Source organism: Telopea speciosissima, chromosome 4 (assembly GCF_018873765.1).
Source record: "Telopea speciosissima isolate NSW1024214 ecotype Mountain lineage chromosome 4, Tspe_v1, whole genome shotgun sequence".
Classification (NCBI taxonomy): Eukaryota; Viridiplantae; Streptophyta; class Magnoliopsida; order Proteales; family Proteaceae; genus Telopea; species Telopea speciosissima.
In genome coordinates this window covers 13,468,670-13,483,941 of record NC_057919.1, presented here as the reverse complement: position 1 = coordinate 13,483,941, position 15,272 = coordinate 13,468,670, and the positions used below count along the sequence as shown (strand labels likewise).

At 39.1% G+C, this 15,272-nt stretch overlaps 3 protein-coding genes across 3 annotated transcripts in view; 2 read left to right on the top strand and 1 right to left on the bottom strand.

The window, feature by feature from the left end:
* Positions 1 to 4,144, top strand: part of LOC122658373 (pentatricopeptide repeat-containing protein At1g06710, mitochondrial-like) — a 10,220-nt gene extending 6,076 nt beyond the window's left edge. Inside the window, exons 2-3 of the mRNA XM_043853299.1 lie at positions 2,931 to 4,015; positions 4,053 to 4,144. Coding sequence (XP_043709234.1) covers positions 2,931 to 3,983 — 1,053 coding nt within the window. The 3' untranslated portion in view covers positions 3,984 to 4,015; positions 4,053 to 4,144. The remainder of the gene's footprint in view (positions 1 to 2,930; positions 4,016 to 4,052) is intronic.
* On the top strand, positions 2,029 to 11,593 carry LOC122658376 (anaphase-promoting complex subunit 10). The gene is made up of 8 exons (XM_043853306.1): positions 2,029 to 2,033; positions 2,147 to 2,151; positions 6,073 to 6,258; positions 6,717 to 6,777; positions 6,881 to 6,973; positions 7,203 to 7,273; positions 11,285 to 11,389; positions 11,472 to 11,593. The coding sequence occupies exons 3-8, from the start codon at positions 6,077 to 6,079 to the stop codon at positions 11,539 to 11,541; spliced, it is 582 nt and encodes a 193-aa protein (XP_043709241.1). The 5' UTR covers positions 2,029 to 2,033; positions 2,147 to 2,151; positions 6,073 to 6,076; the 3' UTR covers positions 11,542 to 11,593.
* A 426-nt stretch (positions 11,594 to 12,019) lies between these two features.
* LOC122658375 (CBS domain-containing protein CBSX3, mitochondrial-like) lies at positions 12,020 to 13,781 on the bottom strand. Its single transcript, XM_043853305.1, has 6 exons — positions 13,706 to 13,781; positions 13,070 to 13,332; positions 12,907 to 12,988; positions 12,497 to 12,570; positions 12,348 to 12,408; positions 12,020 to 12,226 (listed from the first exon to the last, which is right to left on the bottom strand). Exons 2-6 carry the CDS (start codon positions 13,319 to 13,321, stop codon positions 12,084 to 12,086), a joined length of 612 nt encoding a protein of 203 aa, XP_043709240.1. The 5' UTR covers positions 13,322 to 13,332; positions 13,706 to 13,781; the 3' UTR covers positions 12,020 to 12,083.
* Between the last annotated feature and the right edge of the window lie 1,491 nt (positions 13,782 to 15,272).

Here is a 15,272-nt window from a genome sequence, read left to right as displayed (position 1 = left end):
ATAAAATGCAATCGATAGCTCATTCCGTAGCCATCGATTTTTAGAAAGAAAAAACTGCAGCTTTGCTTGCTTCTTCTCCATTGAAGACCTCTTGTGTTTAATCAAGAAACCCCTTGGATGATCAAGGATTGGGTTGGTGTCTGATCCAATCGAACCACCTTGTCGTGTGAAGCCCGGGTGTTTAATTTCTGTTTATTCTTCTTCCATCATCATTCCTCCATTAACAAGTAAGTAATTTTCTGAAATTTCCTGCAACTCCTGTTCTAAATCTTTCATATACAAGTGTTTTTTTGAATCAATTTCAATTAGAGAAATCCATCCATAAGAATCTCCTCAGATTTTGATCAGGTGTTTCTCATCTTGAAAGGGGAACTCGATCAGGGTTTGGTCCAGATCAGACTTGCTGATCTGGAGATATAGTGAAATCTCTATTTTACCCTTTTCTCTTATTACTGTTGTGTACATCAGTATTGAATCTCAGTTTTAGTAATCTGTTTCTGCTGAGATTACCATTTCATGATCAGAATCGATTGACTGATTGATTTTGATTTCTATTCTGTTGTGAAAAGAAAATTCCATTATCCCCTTCGCTTGGTTCAACTAGGATCGGGCTATTTGTGCTGATCCAACCATTGGATTGATTTCAGGGTTTCATCAATTGTTTCAGCCCCTATTTGGTAAACTTGATTGGAATTTGTGATCTTCTAACCATCTAATTTCATGTTATGTGAATTTTCCCTAATATGAGTTTTATTCTCTGAGAAAAGATCCTATTTTGGTACTGTTTTAAGTCTTCAAATTCAGTAGTACATTAGCCAGGGCCTAAAATATCTGGTCTGGCAAGGACTCTTATCTGCTGATACATCTCACATTATCATTGTATAGAACCTCATAAAAATTATTGATCATGTCTCCCATTTTCATCATAGTAGCATACACTTTGTATTTTAATAAAATCTATTTTTGTTGCAATGAGATTTACAACCTCTCCTCATATGTAATCCGCTTGATGGTAGCATTGTATTGAAACATGGTTGTGATGTTGCACCCATTTTTTTTTTTTTGGCTCTTAGTGTCAGCTTGTGTTCTTCTAAAATGCATACCAGTAGTTCCTTGGGAGGTGACTAGATATTGATCTTCACTGACCAGTTAGTCCTTTATTCATGTTCATAGTCATGCTATATTAATGCTATGCAAAAGTTTTGGCTTAAGCATAGTCTTATCTTTGAAATCTAGATGTGATGTAGGACAAGAAGTCAACAAGAAAGTATGCCAGTGTAGTAGGCCCCAATACAACCTTCCTCTGGATTCCTAGAAAATAAATTCAAAAGAGAATTCACTAGACAAAACTTAGAAGTACAGAGAGAAGAGAAGAAGACCAAAGATGGTTTAGTGCAAGTAACAACTAGCACTAGAAGCTCAAGGGCTACGACAACAACGGCTGCAAAGAAGAACAAAAACTCCATTCTCCACTTTAGTTGACTGAAGAAATCTCAAGATTAAATTCACTTCTTTAGCAGTTGCAGTTACCTCCATATAGATTAAAAGGCTTTGAGACATAGTACCCCACTTCCAAAAAAAGAAATCGTCTTACTAGCATAATCACATAAATGAATGTATCATATGCTTTTAGAGAAATGAACCAAACTCATTCTCTTTTCTACCTTCAACACCATGAGGGAATTTTGATTTTTGCAATGTCAATTGATGAATCTAGTTAATGCTCATTATTGGGATTGGTGTCTCCAATACGGATCAGTAGTTGTTGGAACCATGGCAGTTCCTACGTTTTGAAGAGAGAAACTGTGCTTTCCTTGCCTCCATGGCTGAATTTTTTTATCATTCACTGACTTGAACAACAATTCCATAGGGCTTTTCTAATGCAAGCCATGTGAAAGAAGCACATGGTGAATCTGGGTTTCTGAAACTGAAAAGATATATTTGTTGATGTATACATTTACGCTGCCCTTCCCTAAGAGTTTGAGCTTTTAGATGAAACGGTAGTGAACATGGTATCAGAGCAGGGAGGTCGAGTGTTCGACTCCTGGGAAGTGCATCGGAAGAGTTTTCTCGACATTTCTTCTCCCTCGGTGCCGCGTGAGCTCCACGTGCAAGGACCATGGGATTTTGGCCTGCACGTGGCGAGGGAGTGTTGATGTATACATTAACACTGCCCTTCCCTAACAATTCAAGCTTTCAGGTGAAATGGTAGTGAACATATTAAATGTGCTTCAGTGACCAGTTGTTTTTTGATATCTAATTGGCAAAATGAGCAAAGCCAATCTCATCTATTCGACCGTAGGTTAACCCAAAATTTTCATCTTAGTTAAAACACAAGCTTATGTCAGGCATCTTTGATTATTATTTCTTTCCCACTTATCAACTTTCTCTAATTTGTCCTATTGATGGCAGAGAGGGGATACCTGTTATTAGTGCTTAGGGGAAGTCACATGCTTGTGCTATTGCTTACGGCAATTTAGAAGTCACTTGGGTCTGGTTAGATTCATAAGTAGCCAAAGCCTTGGCAAATGAAAAGAGAGATGGTATTGATCAATGAAAGGAAATATTACTAGTGTTGGGGTCTCAGTTTGGCATGGGAAATGTTTCTAAAATTAGGAGTACTTTCTTGGTAATCATGGTTTGCAAGGTAGAGTTGAGATTTTCATCTATAAATATGGAGGAGTCTGAGTAGATTGTTGCATGAGTTATTTTTTAAATACTTTTCATGGTGCAATTTCTTTTGCTTTGCTGTTTCTGACTCCTGGCTTCATGATTTGGTTAAATCCCGTAAAAAATCTGTCTGGTAGTTTTGGTTATTGTTTGTTCTTCCCTTGTCTATCTAGGCAACACTTTGCATTCATGTATGAATGATATGTGCGTAACGTCTTCATCTTTCTATTGAAACTAGTTTCCTCTGCTTTCTTTTGTAGGTTGCTGAACTGGTTCTCAATGAGGAATCTTTCCAAACAAATATCCGTGACTACTCAAAACTCATTGATGCTCATGCCAAAGAAAACCGAATGGAGGATGCTGAGAGAATCCTGAACAAGATGGCCGAAAAGGGTATCCAGCCCGACATCCTAACTTCTATGATCATGGTTCACATGTACAGCAAGGCAGGGAATCTTGAACATGCAAAGGCAGCATTTGAGAGCTTGAGAAGTCGAGGCTTCCAACCAGACGCAAAAGCCTATCATTCGATGATTATGGCTTATGTAAATGCAGGTCAACCTAAGTTGGGAGAGTCACTGATGAGAGAGATGGAGGCAAGAGACATCAAACCCACCAAGGAGATATACATGGCATTGCTGAGGTCTTTTGCTGAACGTGGTCACGTTGATGGGGCTCAAAGAATTGCCACCACAATGCAGTTTGCAGGGTTCCAGCCTAGTTTGGAGTCTTGCGCATTGCTTGTTGAGGCATATGGGCAAGCTGGTAATCCTGAACAGGCCAGGAGTAACTTTGACTATATGATGAAATTGGGACATAGGCCTGATGACAAGTGCACAGCAAGCATGATTGCGGCATATGAGAAGAAGAATATGTTGGACAGAGCCTTGGATCTGCTCTTGCAGCTTGAGAAGGATGGGTTTGAGCCAGGTGTTGCCACGTATACCATGATGGTGGATTGGTTTTGTAAGTTACAGCTGGTTGATGAAGCTGAGCAGTTAATGGACAAGATTGCTGAGAAGGGGGAGGCACCTCGTTTCAAGCTTCATGTGGGCCTTTGTGATATGTATGCAAGGGCGGGAGATGAAAAGAAAGCTCTTCAAGCTCTGCGAGCTGTGGAGGCTAAGAAGGACCTCCTGGGAGCTGAAGAGTTTGAGAGGGTCATAAATGGGCTTCTAGTTGGTGGGCTAGCAGAGGATGCTCGGAGGGTGCATCAGCAGATGGAGGCTCAGGGCTTTGCTGCATCAGAGCCTCTGAAAGTGGCAATCATGGCATCTCAAGCATTCCGGCGCCAAAGACCCACAACAAGATGATGGAACCGCTGAAAGGCTTGGTTAGATTGTAATATCGTTCCACATTGATAGAGTAAGAGCCCCAATATTCATTAATGGTTTCCAGAATGAAATGTCTTTCTTTTTCTCCTTACTGCTACAACCAAGTTGGCCAAACTTTTACAAACTGCCTACAATGACCAACAAAAAAAAATGCTTTGAAAGTTAACTAAGCTCCTTCAAGGGAAACTTGAATAACAGTAAAAATATGTGAATGATTGGGGTGCTTTCCCATTCACAGAGCCTCACGATCCAATTCCACAAGGCAGTCCGATCACAGCAAATTCAAATGGGATATAATGGTGACCCATCTTCATCATCTTCTGAAGTAATGATTTTGTATTTGGACATGGATTGAACCTAGAAGGATTCTGATATTTTGCCTCTCTGGTTTAATTGGCTGCTGTTCACAAAGCTCGGAATCAAACAGGTCTAACAGTCTGGTTAAACCTGGTTTGATTGGCTGCTCTAGTCTAATTTTAGAACTATGATCTGAAGAGTAGTGAAATGGAAGTAAAATAGGCTGGTTGGCTCTCACTGTTATTTCTATTCTTGAACATCAATTTTTGAGTTGAGAATGAATGATGAAATTGTGCATTGCAGTATTCCTTTGTTTTTTTTTTTTTTTTTTGGTGTGTGTGGAGTAATTGTGCATTTGATAATATACGAGATGAAGCTGATTAGTCCACATTCCAGAACATACTTGTATAGTTGTATAGGAATGCGGAGACACAGATTATACCTTTACCAGGGACGATGATGAAAGGCGCTGATTTACAGCGGTGGAAGCATTACTCACACTATCCTGCAGCAAGACAGAAATATCAAATCCCCAAACGAATCAAGAGGAGCCAGCCAAAGAAGTTCCTCAGGGGTTACGGAGTAGGATCTTTGTCCCCTATAATTTCCTGTACGTCCATTTCCTGCAAGTCCTCTCATAGGGTGGGTGAAAAAGACCACCCTATCCCCGACCTGAACACACTGTCCGGTGAGGTCTGCTCCCCTATTAGAGGGACTTGGGGAAATGGACCGGACAGAGAAGAAAGAGAGAAATTGATCCTCTAGAGTCCAGCCTCTGGTACCAATGAAGATGGTTGCAGTGCTTGTGGTGTGTTTTATGTATATCCGCCATTCCACCATCTAAAAAGTCGATTAATCTTTTGGGATGGACAGAATATTGTAAGTACTGATGTGGCCTACACTGCCACACTGATTAATATGGTTAAGTTGTGAAATAATCACCACATGACTATCTTGATGAAAGATGGTTATGTTTCCAATTATGCATTGGAATCTCTCTGTTCTTTATGCCCAAAAAAACAACGAATTAGGACACAAAGGGATTGTTGATCTCAAAAGAGGTATATCCAATTTCATGTCCGCCGTTAGTTGTCGTCCCACTCATGGTTTGAAGAATTGGCATAGTCCGATCGGTGATCGGCCCAATGGTTGATTCAAACTCAAAAACCCTAGAAATTTTCTGTTTTTAGATTTGAGAACTGATTCTAGGGTTCTTGAACACCCCGGGCAATTTTGATCCAATCCGGATTGGACATCTCCCAATTGCTCCACACATGCTGTTGTGTAGGGGCACACAAAATGGCCTCTACATTCCTTGGAACCCTGGAAATGGCCAAGTGTGCGACAGTTATTTCACGCATCCATGTGTCTGGCATGATCGGGTGGCATTCTTTCTCCCATTTTCGTATTAGTGAATTGTCATATATCCCGGGTGGATGATGGATCATCTACGATCTACATTGGAATTGAAACAAGGGAACAAATTGTGGGTATGATTTTCTGTTCCCTACACCATCGACCCACGGCCACACAGCCACAAGGCGGGCCCATCCCTTTTCCTCAGTTTTCCCTATTCAAGTTTTCAAAGAAGAGGGAAAGGGTGGACAGTGTAGTGGGAATTTCGGGAGATTAAAGCCGGGATTTCATGGTTGATTTGATGTTCTCTTCCTCCTCAATCCCAGTTGCCTTGTAGTCTAATCTCAGCTACTACCGAAGTATTTGCTTTTGATTTTAACAAAGTTTGGTTAATATAAGAAGAAGGAACTCCAAGGAGAATGGCTACGGCGGAGTCGTCGGAGGGAGAGGAGGAAGGGAAGCTGATAGGAGGGAACCACCAGCTGGTGGTGGACGACGACCTCCGTGAGATGGCTAAAAAGGCCGCTTGGAGCGTCAGCTCCTGCAAGCCCGGCAACGGCGTCCAGTGCCTCCGCGACGATAACCTAGATTCCTACTGGCAGTTGCGTTCCCTACTTCCCTTCCTTCTCTCTTACATTATATTTTAATCTCTTATGTTTCGTCGTTGCCGATCATCCACTAGTTTTCTTCTCCTTCTGACATTCTTCGTCGAGTTTACTCGTTCTCCTTACTTCCATTCTCTCCTTCGTTTGCTTCGATCAAACTACACTTCAGTATATCATTCCGCGCAAAAAAACTAAGAGATATTTACTTCACTCTGGTTAGAGGATACTAATTCCTACAAGTTTTTTTTTTTCTTGATGGCTCCGTTGTTATGCATTAAGATAATATTCCATTCTAAAGTTTCCAACCTGAAATATTTGGTAGCTATATAAGAACTTTAATGGCGTCTCCCTTCCTTCCCTCGCTCAAGTCTCGAACTTCTTTTTGAAATTAATTTGGGGAAAAAAAACCCTGACTTATTAAAACCTTTCGTATGACATTTTTGTTTTTTTACAGATCAGATGGTGCGCAGCCTCATTTGGTAAATATTCAGTTTCAGAAAAAAGTAAAGTTGCAAGTATGCATCCCTAATCCTGTTTCTCTCTCAATCCCATCTCCATTTTTTGTTATTGATAATGTCTTCGTATTCAATGACAATTATTTGGACCTTGTTGTTTCAGCTAGTGGTCCTGTATGTGGATTTCAAGCTTGATGAGAGCTACACACCCAGCAAAATCTGTATCCGGGCTGGTGATGGATTCCACAACTTGAAGGTAGGTTACTTATTCTTTTCATGAAGTACCGCATTTTCCCTTGGAATTGGTGAACTATGATTCTTTCCATACAGATCTTACACTACACAGTGAAACAAAGGCCGTACTGTGTTTGCCATTTCAGATTCCTTCATAGATGTTTTCTTTTTCTTTCCATTTCCCTTTTTAGATGACCACTACTGAGCCTACTCGTCTGGTTCTTTGATGCCTTGCCACTTAATAATTTCAGGAGATAAAAACTGTGGAGCTTGTTAAGCCAATCGGTTGGGTATATATATCCTTATCTGGCACTGATCCTCGGTAAGTCTGGTACTATCTTTGCAAATGCTACAAGCCTATTAAGACCTTTGTTTATTCAGCCATCCAAAAATTGCTACTTAGGCTTTGTATTCAGTTTTTAACCTCTTAAATTATTGCTTATATAAATTTACTGGACAGTCCAAAGAATTTCATGCTGAGCTGCCTTCCCCTGAAAATCTTACTTTTTTATAGTAGTATGCGGGACATTAACTTATTATTTCTACTCTTTTATTTTTGGTAATGAAGTTGATGTGAAGCAAGGTTAGCAAACAAAACTGTAGAAGTATACTAGAGCTTAAGAAAACATTGGTGGAAATGAATATTTACTTTTTAAACAAATATGGTTAGTATTCTACCCATTTATTTTGGTCTTGATTACACTAGTTCTCCATAATATCAAATAAAATGAACTAAAAGGATAGATCTGTCTTCCGCCATTAGGGTCCAGGAAAAGAGTATTATTTGAGAAGGAAAAATTCAATTTGTAGAGGACATAATGGAGTCTACACATGAATCATAATTTCTCCGACAAATTTGATTCCTTGTTGTGAAATGTAGAGGTGTAAACATTTTGGTGTGCATTACTTATATTGCTTTTTTTCTTCAAAGCATACATCTCATGGGCACAACATAGCTCACTACAAGGACTTAAAGTCTGCAATAGAGGATAAGACCCTGTGTCTGTATATTCCCTCAAAGTTGCTGGCTCAAGCTCTCTTACAGTATGACATGTTCCTGAAGTGACATAAGGATCTACCACAACTTGTGCATGAGATTGTGTTATATGGCTCCTTGAATTTTTATAACGAACATTTTGCATCTCATCTTTATTGTACTTTATTTATTTTTATTTTTTTTAAAGTCATACCCTTTTATATGGAATTTAAGAGTGGCCCTATGAAATGCATAGAGGTCTTTCGATTGATTGTGTGATTGGTAGCATCTTAGAAGCTATTCATCCATCTCAACCAAAATGCTTAGCACTTCATGTCTATGTGGCAACTGCAAGAGATCTCACAGCTCAAGCCTGAAAAATACTTGGCACCCTGTGGTCATTTTATGAAGAGATCTTTTTCCAGCTAAGAAGTGAAGAGCTTGTTTGACACCCCATGGAAGGGCATGCCAGTTATATAGCTGAGAAGTGTGGAAATATATAATTGTTTTTATTGACTATTATATTATATACCTGTTTGGTAGCTTTAGGAAATTTTTATCCTTGTTAGACACTTCTCCTTGTTAGTTCTGGAGTCCTAATAGAAATTGTAGTTGGAGAAGCCTATGAAGGGCTAATATAGGTGTCCTTAGTGCTTGGTTGTCATTGTTATTCATGCGTTGAATGATTCTCCTTGTTAGTTCTGGAGTCCTAATAGAAATTGTAGTTGGAGAAGTCTATGAAGGGCTAATATAGGTGTCCTTAGTGCTTGGTTGTCATTGTTATTCATGCGTTGAATGATAGTGGTACGAGGTACAGTTTATTCAGAGAAAAGTTCTTTCTTCTCCTACAGTTTGTGGCTGCGATCTTCTCTTTATATTGATACCTACAGCTGTTCTTGATAGATCAAAGATGGTTGAACTTAAGTCACGTATTTCTCCTTAGAATAGTTGGTGGATCTTTCCCCCCCCTTTTTCTCCTACTACTGCTAATCAGATTCCCAAATTGTGAATCAATTCTTAAGCTCCAATATGTTGCTCAACATCTCTCTTGATTTTGTGAAATTGATCCTGTTTTATTGTTCTAATGTGTGTTATTTTTCATAAATCTTGGATGCTTTATGTCTCTCTAAACTCTAAAGTCTACTGTCATCACTAATTCGTTGTCTTGAAAGCCCTAAGAGGATCTACGGCAATGAGGGATAATTAGTTTTCAAATAAAAAAATTCACCTACTTCCGGGTCCAATTGAACAGGGTTGCTTCGACATTATCTTTGATTCTTCGTTCTGCTGTTATAATTTGGTAGAATAGACCTTGGTGCAACGGTAAGGTTGCTCCATTGTGACCAAGTGGTCACGGGTTTGAGTCTCTGGAAACAGCCTCTCCATGAAGTGGAGGTAAGGCTGCATACATTATGACCCTCCCCAGACCCAGCAGTGGTGGGAGCCTCGTGCACTGAGTACGCCCTTTTTTTTAGACCTTGTACTGTCCTTGTGCTTCTGGAGCATTCCAAACCAAAAGGATGATGTAAATTCTAGGAAGCAGGCTGAACAAATTGTGGGAATAATCCTACATCAACTAACTCTGGGATCATGGATGACTTCATATGCCAGTTGGGCCTCTCAACATAATAGCTTAAGCTTTTGGGTTGGATACTTCAACATGATATCAAAGCTATCAAGCCCACTACGTTAATGATACATCTGCATACAGCAACCCAAAAGAGGGACCACACGTGCCCCATGTATTGCCAACCAAAAAAAGGGCATCACGTGAGGGGAAAGTGTTCGGAATAATCCCACACCGACCAAGTCTGGGACCTTTGGTTGATTTCTTATGCCAACTGGGCCTCTAAACTTAATGGCTTAAGCTTTTGGGTTTGATACTTCTACAAAAATAAATAAATTATATTAAAATAAATGAAAATGAGAACAACTAAATTTAATGATTTTTTTTTTTTGGGGGGGGGGGGGGAGAGGGGTGGGTTTAACAACTTCTATGAGATTGCTTCTTAAATGTTTGATAATCGTTTTAATCCCGTTCTAATTTGATGGTGGATTTGGAGTATGATGCAATCAACTAATGGAAAGTTGCTTTTTTTAATTTATTTTTAACTAATGAAATAATTATTTTCACTAACTAATGTTCATACCTCATTTTCTTTGTTAATATACCCATACAATCGTGAACGTACACAAGAGAGAGAATATGGCATTTCATCAAAGACAAGTAGCCTTTCAAAGGATTGGTGACCCAATTTCTGTAGGCAATCTGCCACAGTATTAGCCTACTGGTAAACATGCCTGTATGAAATTTACAAGTCCTGTTGTCGTAGTTGGCTAGTGTCATTGAGTTAGAAGGTAATGAATACAAGAATGATGAAAATTAACTTTGATGCCAAAAGGAAGCACATGAAAGCCTTCTGTGGTGCTCTGTTTACATAAACAGCTATTTGGAAGGTTTGGAGAAATATGTCCTCATAGATGCTGTGCATCTCTGGGAGCAATGAGGCAAAGAGATGTGTCATAGAATTCGAGCAAGGTGGCTTGCTTGTTCTGAGTGGCTGGATATCTTGCCCTACAAGGAAAATGCCAAGGCATGTAAAAAGGCCTTGCATTCAGTTATTTAGTAATGCCACGAGATGAGTGGAGTACAGGACATAAAGTTTGGGTGGGCTAGATAGAGTGGCAGTATGGTTTTAGCCAAGAAACTCTTTGCTTTCAGGCTTAGAGATACCAGGAAACACAAGACAAAATTGAGGTGTTTTGGCACTAGAAAAGAAAATGGCAGTAAAATACCAAATGATGTATCAGGACAGCAGTCAAAATCTTCACGAGAGTAGAAGGGATAAGGTTTGGGATGGCGATCGACAATATAATCACTGTCTAGGGAACTGAGTAGAAGTTAAGTGCTTTACCAACTAGATTGTCTTGGCTTTTATAGTTGGGATAGGGTGGTCAAGGAGTGAACCCAATGATTGCCCTATCCTGGTGACCAGCGTGCTGAAACATCATGTGGCCTATGTAACATTATTGGGAGCCTCACCAACCTCTTGTTTTTTTTTTTTTTTTTGGTGGGGGGGGGGGGGTGGGGCGGGTGGGGGGTGTGAGGAGGGAGGGGGGGGGGTACACAACTTCCAGCTCCTACCTACCCTTTCCTGGGAACTCTATTGAACTACTCTAAGCAGCTGGTGCGGTTTATTCCTGAACTCGTAGTTCTAACTTGGAAAAAATTTGTTTCATTTTTTTTGAGTAGCTTGAATATTGTCCGTAATTTAAATGTTCTTGTTGTATGTATGTTTCCAAAGAACCCATAATGATGATAATGTCTTCAGTTATGTATTCCATTTTCTGTTGCAGGGAAGCATTCATTAACACCTTTATGCTGCAAATTTCTGTGTTATCCAACCACCTTAATGGGAGGGATACCCATGTGCGCCAGATCAAAGTTTATGGGCCTCGCCTGTACGTAATGATCTATGAAGTTTCTTGCTCATTTATAGCAAACTATTTTAACTAAGCTGGTTCTTGTTATGTTCTTTGACAGGAACCCTATTCCTCACCAACCCTTTCAGTTCACTTCAAGGGAGTTCATTACATATTCATGTGTGAGATGAGAATTATGAAATCATATGCATGATGAGATTAGCTGGTAGAGGAACAAGTGGCCAAAAGATTCTACTAAATATGTTGGATGTCCATATATACCTATTCTCTGTGTCTGATACCGGGGGTGGGGTTCATATGCTTGCTGAGATAGCATGGTCCATGTTTTCTATAATTTCTCATGAAGCCAATCCATCTTATTACAATTAATTGGCCATCTTTAAGAGACCAATGACAACATTTTACGGAAAATGCGTGGGTAGTGTTGTTGCTCCATGTCATGTGATCTATTGCTTTTGCTTAATTATGCTTACAGACATCAAGACAGGTATATGCTATCTCACCTTTGACTTGAGTGGGTCCCATGAGGTTAGAGTGATTAAATCCATATCAGATACCTCTGCATGATTGTTTGAAGAGCTTATAAGCGCTGGAGATAGATTTTTGCCTATGTTTGGGTTGCATGCATGATGTAAATTGAGTTTGTAATTTTGGGTTATAAATGTCCGATTCTAGAAACCACAGCTCGAGATACAGAGAGATGTTTTAAATACTAATAGTAATCTCCTTTGATGAAATCATTCAAACGCTTCACCTCCTGATTTTGCTGCTCTACCACTGCCCGAACAACATCTACGATGGAAATCATGCCTACTATCTTTCCATCTATGACAGGCACATGCCGTATATTATTATCTGTGAACACAGAACTGTCATTAATTTTGTAACCTTCGGTTTCCCAATCAGATTAGCAATAGAGCTGGTTGTTTGAAAAGCCCAAATACCAACATTTCCTCGGTCATACTTTTTTACTAACCTGTCATCAACTGCATCGCATGGAGAATGTTTGTATCAGAGCTCACTGTAATCAACTTACTCTGTGATGGAAGAGATGAGAAGATAAATACAGGTTTAGAAGAATAGTTTAAGAATTGCAATGAGATTAGTTTGCAAATAAGAAATAACCTCATTAGTCATAATTTCCGCAACCCTTGTGTATTTGGATGCTCTTCCCTGTGCAATTATCTTCTTCAGGTAGTCTGCTTTGCCAACCATCCAACAATTAAGAAACAAAACAATTTGATGTTCATTGCTCACATTTTTAGTAAATTATAAAGTTCTTTAGGCTGAGTTGATTGTAGTCATAATTATTCACAACAAAGCTTCTTTGGGTCTTAGAGAAACTGAATGTGCTCACTTTTAACTCAGTCAAAGGTCGAGTTTGATCTGGTCAGCTTTGACCTTGTTAACCCTGATTGTTAATGATATTGCAGAGATGGGGGCAAGGGAAGAAGCAAATGATGAATTTCACTATGTAACTTGTGAAGCAGTTCCTATGAAAGTTCAGAAATTCTAAGAGTCAGAGTAGCAATTACCTCTCTCTGTAACTATTCCTGCAATCAGTTTTTGCTCCCCCGGCCTTAGAACCACTAAGGATCCAACATTACTGTCTGCCATCTGCAATTTGCCTCTTGCTGTAAATCAAACTTAATTTAGTTGGCACACAATTACATATTCAGTAATAATGTTCATTGTTACCCTCTTCACAGCATCATAAACAGTGTCGTCAGTATGGCAACAGAGCAGAGAGTCTTCTCCTTTTGTTGTAAGAACTTCTGCTACTGTTGTATTCTCTATACCTTTGTGTTGCATGGTAGGAGAAGATATAACACATTCACAGCGTGAAAGTACATTAGGTTGAACTGCTGTGCACTGCACCTTTGGGTGCTTTAGAATTACATTCTGAAGTGTATGGCGGCGTGACTGTACAACTCGAGCAATTCCTTGCATACTTGATGAGTCTCTGCAAATGAGAATATAGGTTACAGAAGTCAATTTCCAACAGATGCTCTAGAAATGGGTTAGAAACTGTCTATCAAGAGCATCCCAAATTTTGAAGAATTGGTCAATTTGGAATTTTTGTGGGCAAACCCCTTCAGTTGATTTTTAGCATAACATTATGAAGAAGTAAGAGTTATAGCTTATGCCGAATTACTATGAAGCAGCCAAGTAGTTTAAGATCCAAGAATCTCATAGATATCTTTGATCATATATATCTGATTTTATTTTGTCTCAAAAGATTATGGTGTTTGTTATTGAGACTTGAGAGAACTCCAAGGCATTGTAAAAGATTATTTCGATCTGAAAGAAAATTCATGAAGAAGTAAAACATACCTCAAGAGCAGGGGAGAGAATCCAGGACAGAGGCAGCTTTCTCCGGATGGCAATGTTCAATACAAGAGGCAAGAACCTGTGTACTTCAATCAAAGGGAAAGTAAGAAAGCATTTATTTGTCGTACTACCAAACCTCCTCTTCTTTTGGTTTTTATCCAGGTTTGTTAAATTCTTTTCTTGAATGATAGAGAAAGGGAAGGTATTTTTTGGGATTCTTGACTTTGTAATGCTTATGGCTTCTTGTGCCCAACTACCCATTATCCCAATTACAACATTAAAGGGGAGGAGGATTGGTTGGAAACCTTTGCTGTATCATCTGGTTCTGATGAGAGATTCCTTGCCAATCATATTAAGTTAAACACAAAATAAAACCCTCTAGACCAAGAAAAGACTCATGAAGAGTCAGTGAGCAAAAAAGGAAAAAACTGGTCTCAATCATCAGGATAGAATGGAAATGCAATCCATCATATAGACAAGTTCACACTCCATATACTCCATATTGTTGGGGGTTGATGTCTTATATTCTATGGATTGGGTTGTGGGCTGCCTCTGAAGGGTCGTTAAAAGCCTGTAGAGCTTGAGGCCCAATTTTTAGAGTTTATATGGGGGTAATTTAGGAAATTAAATTTCTTTGTTTTCCTTATAAATTGTTAGCGATGAGTACTATTAGGGTAACTGGGAAATCTTTTTAAACATAGAAAGGTGTGAGGAAAAGAGCTTGTAATCTTTTTCTCCATTTTTAGTGAGAATGTTCTCATCTCTTCATGGACATAGACACCTTGTTGAACCATGTAAATCTTTGCATTGTGTGAATGTATGATTGTTCTTTCTATTTGTTTTCTACATTATGTATAGGATTTCTCTTATACACATAATCCATGCTCGCATACCAAATGAAATAAAAAGGGGAGGTCCATAGTCCATACTACTTTTGATGCAGTATATGTTCTGGAATTATTTGGAGGTGCGGATAGTTCTTCCAGATGTCACAACTACTGTTATTTGGGAAAAAAAATCCTTTGCAGTGCCTAAATCTTGCGGTGCCTTGCAGTTCGGGCTTGAGAGCTCAACACGTGCAAGATGCGATTAGATTTACTAATTTAAATACTCTATTTAAATTTACTAATTAATATCCCAATTAAATGGGTCCACATTAATCTTTCTGCTTTCCCATTCAACAAAACCACAAAAGTGATTCTCAGGATAATGTGTCTGCATTAATCTTGCTGCTTTCCCATTCAACAAAACCACAAAAGTGATTCTCAGGATAATGTGTCTGCATTAATCTTGCTGCTTTCCCCATTCAACAAAACGCAAAAGTTGATTCTCAGGATAATGGGTCTACTTTTGTTTTTTTTTTGTTAAATCTTGCTGCTTTCCCATTCAACGAAAACGCAAAAGTTGATTCTCAGGATAATTCTCACCGAAACAAATTCTAAGGGTAATGGGTTTACATTAATCTTGTTTTCCCAATTCAACAAAAGTCAAATCTCGGCATACGTGCTGAAGAATTTGGCTATTGGATTTTGTTATGTGTCTCAAATTCTTGCATCCGTCTCGAAGATTG